Here is a 16,723-nt window from a genome sequence, read left to right as displayed (position 1 = left end):
AGCAAATGTTTTCAAAAGCTAATAAATGCTTTCTTGTCTTTTTATTTCACAGAAGCACAGCCTCCTAAAATTAACAGTGGATTAGTAAGGAAGAGATTTTTTCGGGATTTCGCCGATCCACAAACGTTAGATTGTAGAGCTGAAGGAATTCCAGATGTTGAGTGAGTTTAATTTTAATGCAGACAACATAGAGAGCGGCGCATGCTCTGTTGGGAATATGACCGAATAATATGCTAAGAACACCTGTTGACGTAGTTCTGAATGCATTACTTTATTTGATTGGAATTTTACGCTTTGTCAAGAATATTGTTCACTTATATGACGGCTCCAGCACTGTGGTGGGAGAAAACGATGCACGCAGAGCCCGTATGTGTGAAACCAACTACCATCCAGTGGTTTCTTGCAGACCTTCCTACGTACGGCCGGAGAGGAAACCAGTGTGATCTTGACTCACAGCGATCGCATTGGTAAGAGACTCTCCTGGTAAGAGGGTTATTGCAAGCTTTGAGCTGCAACCGAAATGAATATTAGCTATGTCCATAAAATGTGCCGTTTACGCTTACAACATGTAGCTTAGTGGTGAAGGAGTGAGTCATTTTGTCCAAGGTGACAAGTGATTCGAAAACAAACTGGCAACATTATACACGAAAAGGAAGTTCGAACTGAATAATTTGGGCTGAAATATTCTTCGTGTGGCTATATTATCGCATTATCTAGACCCCAAGTATGTAATTAAAATGTTGCTTTTTAAGAGCATTTTTGAATGGATATGTTATACTGGCCATGAATATTCAGTGGTGAAAAAATAGTATAATCGTCCTGGATGAATCTAATTTATTTATTTTTTTTTGATTGGTGTTTTATGCTGTACTCAAGAATATTTCACATCTATGAAATATGGTAGGAGGAAACCGGGCAGAGCCGGGAAGAATGTTGCAGATCTTCCCACGTACGTGTACAGATGTTACATGTACCTGTGGTACACGTACAGGTGGTACACGTAGAAGTGGTATAAATACTTTAGATAAAGAGAATGCATTTGTATCAAGTATGATCAGAAAGAAATGACGAAAGTCCTTGTGTTGTCTGATGTGATCACTTGCTGTCTCGTCACCGTGACCCTGTCAACTCAGCGTTGATCAAGATTTCTGCACAAAATTTGCTAGTGGTGGCAATGATGTAAAGCGAACGTTGAGAACGACACGTCCGCTGTAAAGAATATGGTCACAAATCTCTAAAATAAAATTACCGGTTTAAGTTGGCGTAGGTGTTTAAAACTATGTATACCAATCTCATGCATGTTTGTGCTCCAGATATGAGTGGCGTCGGAATGGTGTGAAGATCATTGAACAGCCCGGTACTGTAGAAGTCAGTGACGGGAGGCTACAGCTGTTGAAGCCCACCCTCAACGACGAGGGGTTCTATCAGTGCTTCGCTAACAACTCTCACGGGACATCCGTGTCTACTGTCGTGGAAATGCGAAAATCTCGTAAGTGGAATCTTCGATGTAGGGAGACGTGGGAGTAAACTCTTGTCGGGTCATACCAAAGACTTTAATAATGCTTATGTTTTTGCTAATGATGTTCATTCTTTTTCAGTAATTTAGCCATATTTTCTTCTCGTCTTTGCAGAGTTACTCGGCTATAAAACACTTCCGGTTGCTAACATTGGGACGTATGATGTGGGTTCTCACGTGACCTTGACCTGTCGTGATCAACCAATGAGCGTGCCCACTGCTATTTACGACTGGTACATTGGCAAGTCAGATGTTATCACCAGTGGAGATCGAGTCGTCATTGACCAAGTTGGTCAGTATCTTCTCTGTCTTTCTAGTCTGTCTACCATATCTGTATATATTCACATCTGGCAATGTACGCGCCATATATATATAATATATATATATATATATATATATATATATATATATATATATATATATATATATATATATAGATATATATATATATATATATATATATATTTGTCCCTCCTTGACTAGATCGTCTCAGTAGATCTACACCTGTCATCTACATGTACTCACGTCTCTTCGTATAAGCTATCAAAATCAAAAATCATCATAAAACAATTTGTAGGCAACTATCAACAGATTGATATTATTAGTTAGATGGTTACTGAGTGACCATGTAATGAATTTTACCACACAAAGTCCCATCAATTCAGTGCAGAAGACCGATGTATAAGTGAATCGCTTCAGATATGTGACCATTGTATTCACAAACCTACAAAAAGAGATAAGGTACTCAGCAGACACACTTGACGTCGTCTGCATAATTCGCGAACATACACGTGACCCTTGTTGTCCAATGAAAAGCAGAGTGCTTTCTCTGATGGGGGATAAGATGTTCTCTCAGTCAGACAACCGCATACAGGTTACTCGAGGACAAGTTTTCTTTTTACCCAAGATTTTTATGACCATGTGAGAGTTTCACTAAAAGCTAGTCAAGCTAGTCTGCCCAACTGTTCACCAGGATAGTGACATCAACTCCTTGAGCATACTGGAAACAAAGGAATGACAAAAATTTCCTGTACCTAGGATGATATTGAACCCAAAATTTGGTATTATAGATAAAATATTGTTTACAAACATGTAAATACCTCTTTCTTTGCATCATCCATAAGGAAAAACAACTTATTAAAACAGTAATGCAGACTGAATTGTGATGTTGCCATTATAGGAGATTTACATTTCATCAATGTGGAACTGGGCGATGAACTTGCTGAGGACAAGACGTACAACTGCTCTCTCTACAATGACGTTCTTCACCTTAGAGTCTACGGTAGCCCCACCAAATTCAAAGTTAACCCAGGTATGGTTTCTGGAGGCTTAAAGTGGTAGGATTTTAAATGTTAAATAGATCGAAAAACCATTCTTCTGTCGCCACGATATGGCTGAAATATTTCCGATGTGGCAATTCCTGAACGCTTGTTTGAATGGTCGCGGTCAGTTTCTGCCCGGTCATATAACCTAAGGTTCCAGTTTGTCAACAGAGAATCGCAAGGCCATTTAAATCATGTCACGTGAACATCTTAATGAAAAGTGTTAAGGAAACTGACTTTCAAAACAATCAAGCAAGAACTTATTCCCACGCCTTCAAAAGAAAGCAGTCTGTCAAATTCACGGTTTTATGTGTTTGTTGTAGTCGCACCCGTCCCGAGGAACCCAGCTGTGGTATGGTTTACAGACAAGGAGAGCTCTGTCGCTTTACTCGGGAAAACACTCACCCTGCAATGTATACCTGATGGCTAGTAAGTTGTATTTTGAATGTATCAGGCAATTCCGGGGTTTTAAACCATTCAGGTGTCCTTTTTTGACCAACACTGGCCACGCGGTCACGCATGTTCAAATTCAGGTCATTGCATCTTGAAATGACCTGTCCGTTTGTATGTTCGAATCATCTAAAGATCGGACCGCCCCCCCCCCCCCCCCCCCCCCATCCCGATAGGTAGAGCGTCTGCTTCGGTAGCGGTAGGTCCAGGGTCAATCCTGGGTCGAGTCACACCTAGGAGCTTAAAAGAAGAAGTTGTGACTTCCTTGCTTGGCGTTCAGCATGAAGGGAATGGTGCAACCACTGGTTGACCTGTATCAGTATGATGGCTCGGGCGGTGCGGCTTACCTGCCTTCAGGAGGGCGTCTCAGTGAAGCAGCACTACATAAAACAGCAGTGAAAATCCGTATTGCAACAAGGAGGCACATTACAAGCGCTGCAAGTATTCCTTCGTCGTTATATGACTGGAAAATTGTTAAGTACGACGTTAAACTCCAAGTACTCACTCACTCAAAATAATAGTAATAAACTTAGGCTTGCGCCAGGAGTTATGTCAATTGCCTGGCGGGGGTCCGGGTTCGCTTTACTCCACTTTCCATTAAAAAACATTTCTTAGACATAAGTGAATTAGGAGATGCATCAGAGTCCTAACTAAGGAGGTGTGAAGCATGGTTTCTTTCGGTTTCACTTACCGCACATTTTTCCTAATTCAAGATAATCAGGAGGTCTATCAGAGGCTTAACCAGGTGCCTTGCTTGATGTGTGATGGTTTCACACATTTGCCTGATATAAGCGAATCAGGAGGTCTATCAGAGACTAAACGAGGTGCCATGGCTGGTTTCTCAAACCACACACTTGCCCGATATAAGCGAACCAGGGCGTCTATCAGAGGCTTAACCAGGTGCCATGGCTGATTCCTTCCGTTTCACAGACCACACATTTGCCCACTATAAGCAAATCAGGAGGTTTATCAGAGACTTAACGGGGTGCCATGGATGGTTTCCTTCCGTTTCACACACCACACATTTGCCCGATATAAGCGAATGAGGAGGTCTATCACAGACTTAAGGAGGTGCCATGGCTGGATTTACACACCACACATTTGCCCGATACAAGCGAAACAGGAGGTGTATCGGAGGCTTAACGAGGCGCCATGGATGGTTTCTCACACCACACATTTGCCCGATACAAGCAAATGAGGAGGTCTATCACAGACTTAAGGAGGCGCCATGGCTGGATTTACACACCACACATTTGCCCGATACAAGCGAAACAGGAGGTGTATCAGAGGCTTAACGAGGTGCCATGGATGGTTTCTCAAACCACACATTTGCCCGATACAAGCGAACCAGGAGGTGTGTCAGAGGCTTGACCAGGTGCCATGGCTGGTTTTCCTCCGTTTCACACACCACACATTTCCCGATATAAGCGAATGAAGAGATCTATTAGAGCCTTAACGAAGTGCCATTACTGGTTTCACACACCACACGTTTGCCCGATATAAGCGAATAAGGAGGTGTATCAGAGGCTAAACGAGGTGCCATAGCTGGTTTCCTTTCGTTTCACGCATCACACATTTCCCGATATAAGCGAATCAGGAGGTCTATTACAGACTTAGGGAGGTGCCATGGCTGGTTTCCTTTTGTTTCACACACTACATATTTGCCCGATATAAGCGAATCAGGAGGTGTATCAGAGGCTTAATGAGGTGCCATCTTGAATTCCTTCCGTTTCACACAATACATATTTGCCTGATATATGCGAATGAGGAGGTGTATCATGGCCGGGTTTGCTCAAAACTGTTTTAAGACTTCTTGCCTTAGAAGTACTTAGATATATTGTACTTAGCTTAAAACAAATTGTGTAACATTATATTAAATACGAACTAAAACTGCTGCTCATTTACTTTGACTTTGGAGAAATGCACTGGCTGCAGAGTTCCTCTAAAATTTAAATGTAAAATACCAGTATTAGCTAATACACTTGCCATCAACTGGGCTTACTAACGAAGCGCCATGGCTGGTTTCCTTCCGTGTCAAGTACTCCACATTTCTCTGATATTAATGAAGCAGAAAGTGTCTAAGACAAGCCATGCCAAGGTATACAGCTGAGTTTGGTATAAAACAACATCAAAATAGTTAAATACAGATATAAATTACGCCATTCATTAAAGGAAGCCAAATCACAGAATTCGACAGCGCTTGTTGTTGTTTCAACTTTTGTTAGTTGTTTAAAACTTTTCACATGTCCGTTGCTGACAAAATTACCCACAGGCGGCCAGGGATGCTAACAATTTAAATACGTTTTCATATTCGAATCTGGAAATTTGCATAAAACTACAGTTAGGCGGTGAATACGGTTGTATATTAATCCTCCTCGTTACAAGTTCTATTGATTTGTTCCACTGTATTTTTTTTTTTTGCATGTCAATTTAGAATCTATCTCTGTTAAGTTTAACAATTCATTTTTTCGCCTGCTAATGGCAAACGGAGTTATTCACAGTTAGTTTAACAGCATCTTGCTTTCAGCCCATTACCAAAGATAGAAATGGACAAGAACTGTTGGGTCACTGCCTGTGGGGCGTCACATTATCAATGACGACAAGTACACATTGGAGATCTCAAACGTGACGGAGGCGGATGAAGGAATGTACATCTGTACAGCTGTACATGGAAGCCAGAAGTCCGCTCAGAACATCTTTGTGAATGTGAAATGTAAGTGATCAATATAACTTTGGTAATTGATCAAACGATCCCTTTGAATTTGAAATGTAAGTGATCAAAACAATGTTGTGCACATAAAAGACCTCATTGTATGACAAATCAAGGTTCCTAAAGCTACTTAGTGGTTGGTAGATGGAAATTATAAAAGACTATGTCAAAAACTAATGTTGATTAGATAACCTTTCTGGTTGCGAAATGTTCTAATCGATGTCATCTCTGTGGATATAAATGTTCCATCGATGTCATCTCTGTGGATGTGAAATGTTCTCATCGATGTCATCTCTGTGGATGTGAAATGTTCTCATCGATGTCATCTCTGTGGATGTGAAATCTTCTGATCGATGTCATCTCTGTGGATGTGAAATGTTCTCATCGATGTCATCTCTGTGGATGTGAAATGTTCTCATCGATGTCATCTCTGTGGATGTGAAATCTTCTGATCGATGTCATCTCTGTGGGTGTGAAATGTTCTCATCGATTTCATATCTGTGGGTGTGAAATGGTCTGATCCATGTGATCTCTGTGGGTGTGAAATGTTCCTATCGATCTCTTCTATATGGATGTGAAATTTTCTGATATGATCTCTGTAAATGTAAAATGTTCTCATCGATGTCATCTCTGTGGATGTGAAATGTTCTCATCGATGCCATCTCAATCGGGAGGCCCGGGATCAAACTCGGGTTGGGTGATATCAAAGAAATATCAAAAATGGTACTTGTTGCTGCCTCACTTGGCGCTCAGCACTTAGAGATTAGAGCAAGGAAACAGAGCTGACTGGCCCAGTGTCAGTATAATGTGACTGGGTTGGGCATCTGGTGGTCATATCTGGTGTCTTCGGTATGATACTTTAGTGGCGGCAGCGCTTTGGTGACATGGACTTGCCATGTCACAAAAACACTATATATATACACACACCTAACGTCATACTCCTCGTCGTTATATGACTGAAAAATTGCTAAGTACGACGTTAATCCCCAAGCCTTCATTCATTCATTCATTAGGTGTGATCTCTGAGGATGCGATATTTTCTAATCGATTTCATCTCTGGGGATGTGAAATGTTCTCACTGATCGCATTTCTGTCGATGTGAAATGTTCTCATCAATTTCATCTCTGTGGATGTGAAATGTTCTCATCAATTTCATCTCTGTGGATGTGAAATGTTCTCATCGATATCATCTCTGTGGATGTGAAATGTTCTCATCGATGTCATCTCTGTGGATGTGAAATCTTCTGATCGATGTCATCTCTGTGGATGTGAAATGTTCTCATCGATTTCATCTCTGTGGATGTGAAATGTTCTCATCGATGTCATCTCTGTGGATGTGAAATGTTCTCATCGATTTCATCTCTGTGGATGTGAAATGTTTTTATCCATCTCTGAATGTGAAATCGTCTCATCGATCTCATTTTTGTGATTGTGAATTATTCTTATGGACCTCATTTAGATTTGTTTCTGTTCACAAATTGCTTACACTTTTGGCGATTCCATCAATGTTACATTGATTTAACTTTCCTGTGTGAACGAGGGTGGTGAACGGAACAGCTACATGTGGTACAGCCTGACACACAAGTTTAGTTTACTACGTTTTCGAAAAAAAGTTCTAGTTACTAGCTTACTGGTTCTGTTTCTCTCTTTGTCCAATGGGGGTAACAACAGATTTGTTTTAATTTTTCGCCTTCTTCTAGCGCAGCCTATTTGGGTGGAGAAGCTGAAATCTGTGATCGTGACGACCGGGAAGTCTGCCGAGTTCAAGTGTGTGGCGAGGTCGGCTGTAGGAGAGGTAGACAATGTACTAGTAGAATGGTTCCGGAATGGCAAACCTATAAACAGTAAGTGGTGCAGTCCATTTGTGAGCCACGCGCATAGTGAGTCACATCGACATACATGTACATGTATCTCTAAGCAAGCAAACAACAAACAAAAAATTAACAAAAGAAACACAAGAAAACAAAACAATTCTATAGCATGATGTATGGAATGAAAACTTACCGATTATAGAAAATATAGAACATTCAATTTACAGGACAAGTCTGGATTTGACCAAGCATAAGCAAAATCGTAGGACCGACATTTGAAGTTGTTTAATATATGCCGTACCTTTTCAGCTGATCCCCTTATACTGGGAGACAGGGCAGTCATGTGAACTATTTGTTCTAACCGGTGCATCCTATTTTACAATGGACTGTACGCCTAGCTCTCCTTTACAACTTGTCATATTCACTGACCTTGCACAGGGAATCTATAGAGAGAACTCTCAAAGTGTCATCTTAAAATGGTTTTTTTATTTTTTTTTTTAATAAAAATGAAAGTTCTATGGCGAGTGAATATAATTAAGTGACAAGATGATGTTTAACGCCATTCTCAAGATTAGTTCATTTTTAGGTCGTCGACCTCCCTGGAATAAACCGCCTACTGATGGCAAGCACATGTAACCGATGAACTTTTCAAAACATGATAACAAACATCCCTAACTTTCTTTTTAAGCTGGTGGTGCACTGTAATATGAGGTGAGGACAATTCGTCTCCGCTGAACTTCATGTGACACCACATGTAGTTTGTTGCGCTTATAAGTCTGTCACGCGTGACCCTCTGGCATCTCAAGGCAACTTATTTGATTAAACACATGGAGATGCGCATTCAAAGACGACTTCATGAAGATGTTGATTTACTCAGATTAGACTATAAAATAGGCTCTCCGTAATGACGTCACTATTGAAAGACCACTTGTTTCATGAAACAACCTCAAATTTATGTCGTAAACAGTTTCAGTATTGTGTTTAATGTCTTCGCTCTTTTCACTTTCAGCTGGACATACGGACAAAATAACTGTGTCTGGAACAACGCTTAGTGTCACCAACGTCCGTAAACCTGAAGATCTCATGAATATTCAGTGTAACGTTTCTAACAGCATGGGCTATCAGTTGGCGGATGCTTTCCTGAACGTCATAGGTAAGACATTAACTTGTCTAACAGCATTGACTGTCAGCTGACGGATGCTTTCCATAACGTCATACGTAAGACATTAACCTGTCTAACAGCATTGGCTGTCTGTTGGCGGTTGCTTTCCTTTCCGTCTTTGGTAAGACACTAACGTGTCTATCAGCATTGGTTATTAGCTGGCGGATGCTCTCCGTAAGGTTATATGTAAGACATTAGCGTGTCTAACAGCATTGACAATCAGCTGGCGGATGTTCTCCTTAACATCATAGGTAAGACAATAACGTGTCTAACAGAACTGGCTATCAACTGGCGGGTGCTCTCCGTAAAGTTATATGTAAGACATTAGCGTGTCTAACAGCATTGACAATCAGCTGGCGGATGTTTTACGCTTAGGACATAAAAAATGTACAGGAAAAGATGGGTTCAGCCCTAGGCCATAAGAATTGTATGAAATATGTCCAGCAGAAAAGGATAACAATATGAGGAAAAGTGTACATTTTATGTTGTGGTCGTATTTAGTCGTATAATTTTACGTGTGATGGTTAACATGTTGAATGTTCTGGCCGGCCGTAAGTAGGAAAGCCTTGCAACATGGGTTTCCCCGGGCTCTGCCCGGTTTCCTCCAACCATCAAGCTGGCCGCTGTTGTATAAGTGCAATTTTCTTGAGTAATCAAATAAATAACATGTTGAATGTCAAGTCCAGCTCATGCTGGTTTCCTCTCCGGTTATAAGTGGGAAGCTTTGCCAGTAACATGCGGGTTTTCATGGATTTCCCCCGTTCCCTGTCCGGTTTACTCCCAGCGTAATGATGGCCACCGTCGTATAAGTGAAATATTCTTGAGTTCTTGTGTACAGGCGAGACTTACCAAAAACAGACAATTCACATGACCTTCAATAAAGCCAGACCTGAAGTGCCTTCTCAGTGAAAGAGAAAGAATGCAAAGAAGACATTTAATCTTTATAGTGAGCCGGTATAACGATAGATCTGCCTGAAAGTAGGTGACGTCTCTGGACTACACTAAAAAACTTAAATACTAACTACTCTATGCGAATGATCCTGTGGTCTGACCATCAACTAAGACATAATTAGGTACTAATCTATGTGAATGATTCCCTATGTGACCATCAAAACATAATTAGGTACTAATCGGCAGGGACAAATGTTTAATGATATTTACATTTTATTATTAACAAAGAAAAAAAAAGCCTTGGATGAAGGATAGTTTAATGATAAGACGATGGGGTTTACTACATTGTATAACTTTTATCCGTGAATCCGGATCCAGACAGATGGACAAACAAACATACAGACAGGTATACCGACCGAAGGATTGACAGACAAACAGACGGACAGACAGACGAACAGACAAACAGACAGTTAAACGTCCGCAAAAAATGTAAGTTCCTGTGGTGGAGGCGATACATGTACCGGTTGTGTTCTTTCAATTTCAGATGAAACCACCCTTGTTGAGAGGCCCGAGCGAAGATATCTTGTTGACCCTGGCAGTCTGCTGGAGTTGCCTATAAGAGCGGAGGCCGACCCTCTCTATAACAGGCGTCTCACCTACAGGTGGTACAAGGATGGTCAGGCGGTCAGTAAAAACACCGCTGATGCTGTTCACGTGGATGTGTCGAACACCCTGATCGTCAACGCGACGGGGTTTGATCGAGATCAGGCCTTCCTGGATATCCTGGGCAATTACAGCTGTCTGGTGTCGATTGGGCTGGAGAAAGGCGAGGGTGACGTGGTCATCTATATGCAGATTGCCTCCGAACCATTAATTAAGCCTGGTGAGTGGGAGGAATGGTAATGTTTAATGTTAACGGTTCATGTATATACTTTGGGGTTTTATCCCATAGAGATGAAGGCTTAAGCATTCTTGAAGAAGTGTAAATGGAGAATTTTGTATTCGACCCATTCATTCCACAGTGAGGAAGGCTTAAAGAATTTAAACATACTTCAAGAATTCTTAACGGAAATTATATTCCACGCTGCACGGCCACTTGAAGAATTGAAGAAATTTCATGTAAACATTGTCCACAATGGGTTAATACCCCGATAGAAATTAATACATAAATATCAATGGTTTGATGGTTTGCCAGGTGCCTGCCAAGATAACAAGACTTTTCCTTCATACCATGAACCACACTGGTATTACATAAGTGAAATATAGGTACGATTGGTTTAATATCGAATGTAAGCATCTGTTATGGCAAGCGGAAGAATTAACACACCTGTGGCTTATATTCCGCCGGAAAAATGACAGTTTTAACACCCAAAGAAATATTTCATTACCTCTAAATTGCACTTATTTTGACAATTTTTAAGGGTAAATGCTTTGTTTCGTGTCTCAGGCTGTTCAACCATTTCACATGCAAACCAATGTCCTGGATGTTTTGCCCTCTCACTGATAAAACTAACTGTTGTATAAATTTGCAAATTACTGACTATCGTGAAGAACATGTCAGCAGAATGAAAAAAAACCAATTATTGTGCTCTAAAGTAGTCTACCTGTGAACTTGTTTCCTCCCACCTTAATGATGGCCACTGTCGTACGAGGGAAATATTCTTGAGTAAGACGTAAAATACCAATGAAATAAATAAATCTTGTCTTCCACTAACATATATGATCTGTATATCTGTGGATCACAAGTAGAAAAGTTTATTTTTTTATTTATTTGATCGTTGTTTTACACAAAACCCATGAATATTTCACTTATTCGACTTGGACCAACATAATGGTGTGGGAAAGTTTGTTGTAACTTGCCAAATGTGAACAGGTTACGCCGAGCACTCCGTGTTTTTTCCACCCATAAAAACCGACAGCATTGGTATACATGAAAAATGTTTTGCTAAGCAACGATCAAATAAATGAATGTAAGGAGACCTAAACACACATCAGTCAGAAGGTTTCGGCTCTAACATGTGATGTGTTCTGTTCCACAGACACAAAACGGCCCATGGAGCTGTGGTGGATCGGTATCATCTTTGTTGTTATCGTGCTTATCCTCCTCATTATCTTCATCTGCTGCTTGCTCTACCGGAACCGTGGCGAAACCTACCCGGGTAAGTTACTGAGTGGACAGAATCTACCCTAAAACAGGTTACATGCGCCACTGAAATGTTAAATTACTCTGAACCAAGTGTAAATTGGACATTACACTTGTCTTTGACTAAATGAGCAGCAAATGATGGTTACTATAATGATTGCATATGGTAATAATTCCAGATGGTAACCACTAATAAAGGTAAAGTAAGGGAGCACCAAATGATGGTTGCTATAATGATTCCAGATGGTAACCGTCGCAGATGGTAACCACTAGTAAAGGTTCCAGATGATAACCAATAGAAAAAGTTCAAGATGATAACCAACAGTAAAGTTTTCAGATGATGACCAGTAGTACAATTTCCAGATGATATAGAAAGAAAAATTTCCAGATGGTAACTAGTAGTAGGTTTCAGATGCTGACCACTAGTAAGGGTTTCAGATAACAAATAGTAATGGTTCCAGATGGTGATCACTAGTAAAGGTTCCAGATGATAACCAATAGAAAAAGTTCCAGATGGTAACCAATAGTAAAAGGTTTCTGATGGTGACCATTAGTAAAGTTTCCAGATGATAACAAATAGAAAAAGTTCCAGATGGTAACCAATAGTAAAAGGTTTCTGATGGTGACCATTAGTAAAGTTTCCAGATGATAACAAATAGAAAAAGTTCCAGATGGTAACCAGTGGTAGGTTTTAGAAGGTGACCACTAGTAAAGATTCCAGATGATAAGAAATAGTAAAGGGTTCTGATAATAGCAATAGTAAGTATTCCAGATGGTGGTCACTAATAAAGGTTTGAGATGGTAACGACTAGTAAATGTACCAGATGGTAACAGATAGTAAAGGTTCCAAATGGTGGCTACGATTAAAGGTTTCAGATTATAACAAATAGTAAAGGTTCCAGATGGTAATCAGAAAAATAAAGGCTCCAGATTGTGACCACTAGTAAAGGTTCCAGATGTTAAAGAATAGTAAAGGTAAAGCAAAGGAATACCAAATGATGGTTGCTATAATAATCCCAGCTGGTAACCATTAGTAAAGGTTTCAGATTGTAACCAGTTCTAAAGGTTCCATATGGTAAGCAATAGAAAAAGCTCTAGATGGTCACCTACAGTAGAGTGTGCTGATGATAGCGAATATACAAAGGTTCCAGATGGTAATCTTTAGTAATACCAATGTATCACTCGGTAATCTTTAGTAAATGTCCCTCACGATAATCATTATTAAATGTCCCACACGATAATAATTAGTAAATGTTCAACACGGTAATCCGTACGTGGGAAGGCCAGGAACCTGTGGATGGTCGTGGGTTTCCACCCACTATAATGCTGGTCGCCATCGTATAAGTGAAATATTGTTGAGTACAGCGTAAAACAACAATCAAATAAATAAATAAATGAATCAACACGATAAACATTATTAAATGTCCCACACTATAATAATTAGTAAATATTCAACACGGTAACCCGTACGTGGGAAGGTCTGCTAGGAACCTGTGGATGGTCGTGGGTTTCCACCCACCATAATGCTGGTCGCCATCGTATAAGTGAAATATTGTTGAGTAGGGCGTAAAACAGCAATCAAATAAATAAATAAATGAATCAACACGGTAATCATTATTAAAAATGTCCCACACGGTAATAATTATTTATTTATAATTATTTTATTATTTCCGGTTTTAGGTTCGCGTTTAAGCACTACCATTTGATTTTGTCATAGCGGTTTAAGCGTATTTGCACAATTTGCATTAAAACAGAGATTCTAATGGTTAATAATTTAACAAAGCAAACAGTTCAGAAGTTCTTAGGAAATTTTAGCCAATTTGTCTCAAAATTGTGTTTTGTTGTAATTTAGTGGATACGAAGGAACGCCAGATGGGTCATGATCCCGAGAAAGAGCTAGCCAACAGTGGCTTCCAGGACCTATCCAGGGCGTAAGTACACTTTTCAGATAGATGTGTGTAGGGTGTGGGCACACGGGCTCAGTGTGTAGGTACTGCAGGGGACTCCATGGCCGAGATGATTAGCGTGCCAGTGCGGCGAAATGACCCAGGAGCTTCTCTCCAAATGCCGTTGTTGTGAGTACCAAGTCCAGCTCATGCTGGCTTCGCCTCTGGCTGTACGTGGGAATGTCTGACAGCAACCTGCGGTTAGCCTTGAGTTTCCCCCGTGCTCTGTCCGACTTCCTCCCACCATGATGCTGACCGTTGTTGTATAAGTGAAATATTGTTGAGCAAAGCGTAAACCACCTATGGAATAAAAAACCCCAAAAAACAAAAAAAAAACCCAGACCTTCCTAGCGTGTAAGTACACTAGTTAGAACAGCTCAGTAACCTGTCCAGGGTGGAGGTACACTGGTTAGAGCTGTTGAGTCATGCATGTCCAAGGTGTAAATTATCTAGTTAGAACTGAGTCAGACCTATGTAGGTAAACTAGTTAGAACAGCTGGGTAAGAACTGTGTAGGTAAACTAGTTAGTGCAGCTGAGTCAACCCTGCCCAGGGTGTAAGTACACTACTTAGAGCAGCTGGGTCAACCTTGCCTGTACACTAGTTAGAGCAGCTGAATCTTACCTGGGTATAGGGTGTCCAGGGTGTACACTAGCTGAAAGAGTCATCCTTGCCCAGGGTGTAAGGACAACAGTTAGAGCAGCTGGGTCAGGCCTGTCCAGGGTGTACACTAGTTGAAAGAGTCAACCTTGCTCAGGGTGTAAGTATAGAGCAGCTGAGTCAGACCTGTCCAGGGTGTACACTTGTTGAAAGAGTCAACCTTGCTCAGGGTGTAAGTATAGAGGAGCTGTCAGACCTGTCCAGGGTGTACACTAGATGAAAGAGTCAACCTTGCTCAGGGTGTACGTATAGAGCAGCTGTCAGACCTGTCCAGAGTGTACACTAGATGAAAGAGTCAACCTTGCTCAGGGTGTAAGTATAGAGCAACTGTCAGACCTGTCCAGGGTGTACACTAGTGGAAAAAGTCTGCCTTGCCCAGGGTGTAAGTACACCAGTTAGAGCAGCTGAGTCTTACCTGTGAAGTAAACTAGTTAGAACAGCTTGGTCAAAACTGTGTAAGTAAACTAGTTAGAACAGCTGAGTCAACCCTGCCCAGGGTGTAAGTACATTAGTTAAAGCAGCCGAGTCAGACCTGTCCAGGGTGTACACTAGTTGAAAGAGTCATCCTTGGCCAGGGTGTAAGTACACCAGTTAGAGCAGCTGGGTCAGGCCTGTCCAGGATGTAGATACACTAGTTGAAAGAGCTGAGTCAATCTTTCTCAGGGTGTAAGTACACCTGTTAGAGCAGCTGAGTCACACCTGTGTAGCTGAACTATTTAGAACAACTGAGTCATTTAAGACAGTTAATCTGCTCAAATATCTGTCATTCATGCTGATTTCATCCAGAATGTCTTGGCTAAATGTTGGCAAACAAATAATTCATATGCTTGAGGGCGATTCTTTCAAAAGGCATTATTACGGCATTTGTTTGGATCTTTCTTTTTTGATAATTGAGACTCGTTTAAAATTTCTTCTTCAGTGATGCCCCTGACGAGAAGAGGCTTTACGGAAACCCGGAACATATGTCTCTTGCTGAAGATTCACCACTAGGTGGCGACACTGACAGCCTGGATGACTACGGGGAACCCGACTCAGTCACGTTCAACGACGACGGTTCTTTCTTCGTCAAATATGGCGGGCAAAAAGGGCGCGATATGAACCAATCGACAGCGTAACTCCTGTCCTTGAAATTACTCAGTACGTCTCTGGAAGAATGGGGAGCGTCTTGTTCCCAGTTTTTTTTTTTTAGTTTTATTTCCCTTTTTCGTTTGCATTTGAAGTAATATATAGCTGGACTATCCAGCCATTATCGTAAATTGAGAGAAAACCGCATATGCCCGCACACACTGATGTGATACTGAACATTTGTTCAGCCATTTGTTTCTCTCGTGACACTTCCACACAAAACTGTTAACTATCCTTGCTTTATGTCATTTTTTTTTTGCCGTCATTTTACTTGAAAACTCCGTAAATGACAGGATACTTGTGGGTGACAGTATCCTGCGAAAAACGACAGGCAGTGGTTTTCTGCTAGGAGGTGTGTAATTTTCTGTTTAAGCATTTACATTAAAAGTTAGAATAATATCTAACTGAGGTAAACTGACAATTAAGAGGCTGTATTATACCCGTTACGTGTGACCAGTTGCCAATTATCACACTGTTGTCGCTGTTCAGGGTTTACTCTCTGTGCTGGAAGTCTTTTATTATATTTAAGTAAGAAGAATGAGATAGCGGCAGATGTCCGAAGTGGGGCGTTTTGCGTCATTTCAGTGACGCTGGACTTTCCACGTCAAGAGCGTCAACAGCGCGATGACGTCACAGTGGGTAAACCAAATACATGTACATCGAAGATGAAACCGCAGTACTCAACATGTCTTGTGTCGCGCAACGAAAGACATGTGACGTGCAAGTCCTAGGTCACACTAGCGCCACCTTTTGTGAAAAGAAAATCTGCCGGTTCCCTCACCAAAATCTGGTGGTTTACTTCCGGCTATCGTATAAGAACAGTTCTTGTCTAAGGAATTAAACATTAATTAAATAAATCAATATACATACACGAATATTGGTGGACTTACCATCTATGCTCTTATATGTTTAAAATGGGTCATCTTCATTCGACAACCCTAAAACGCGTTTTAACAATAAAGTTATAAAAACGTTGTAGTTTTCAAGC

The 16,723-nt window shown here is 40.8% G+C and overlaps 1 protein-coding gene across 1 annotated transcript; it reads left to right on the top strand.

The window, feature by feature from the left end:
* Positions 1–3,162: 3,162 nt before the first annotated feature.
* LOC135464234 (neurofascin-like) lies at positions 3,163–16,721 on the top strand. Its single transcript, XM_064741738.1, has 8 exons — positions 3,163–3,267; positions 5,816–6,001; positions 7,699–7,842; positions 8,819–8,962; positions 10,407–10,745; positions 11,902–12,021; positions 13,858–13,936; positions 15,530–16,721. Exons 2-8 carry the CDS (start codon positions 5,935–5,937, stop codon positions 15,723–15,725), a joined length of 1,089 nt encoding a protein of 362 aa, XP_064597808.1. The 5' UTR covers positions 3,163–3,267; positions 5,816–5,934; the 3' UTR covers positions 15,726–16,721.
* Positions 16,722–16,723: the final 2 nt, after the last annotated feature.

This window comes from Liolophura sinensis, chromosome 3, assembly GCF_032854445.1.
Source record: "Liolophura sinensis isolate JHLJ2023 chromosome 3, CUHK_Ljap_v2, whole genome shotgun sequence".
Taxonomy (NCBI): Eukaryota; Metazoa; Mollusca; class Polyplacophora; order Chitonida; family Chitonidae; genus Liolophura; species Liolophura sinensis.
This window is presented reverse-complemented; position numbering and strand designations above follow the sequence as displayed.

Bases quoted from the DNA above. Each gene is read 5' to 3' on its own strand.
- LOC135464234 (XM_064741738.1), top strand. From the start codon at position 5,935: ATGTACATCTGTACAGCTGTACATGGAAGCCAGAAGTCCGCTCAGAAC. The intron at 7,843-8,818 runs GTAAGTGGTGCA...TTTCACTTTCAG, and splicing joins GAATGGCAAACCTATAAACA to CTGGACATACGGACAAAATA. The intron at 12,022-13,857 runs GTAAGTTACTGA...GTTGTAATTTAG, and splicing joins CCGTGGCGAAACCTACCCGG to TGGATACGAAGGAACGCCAG.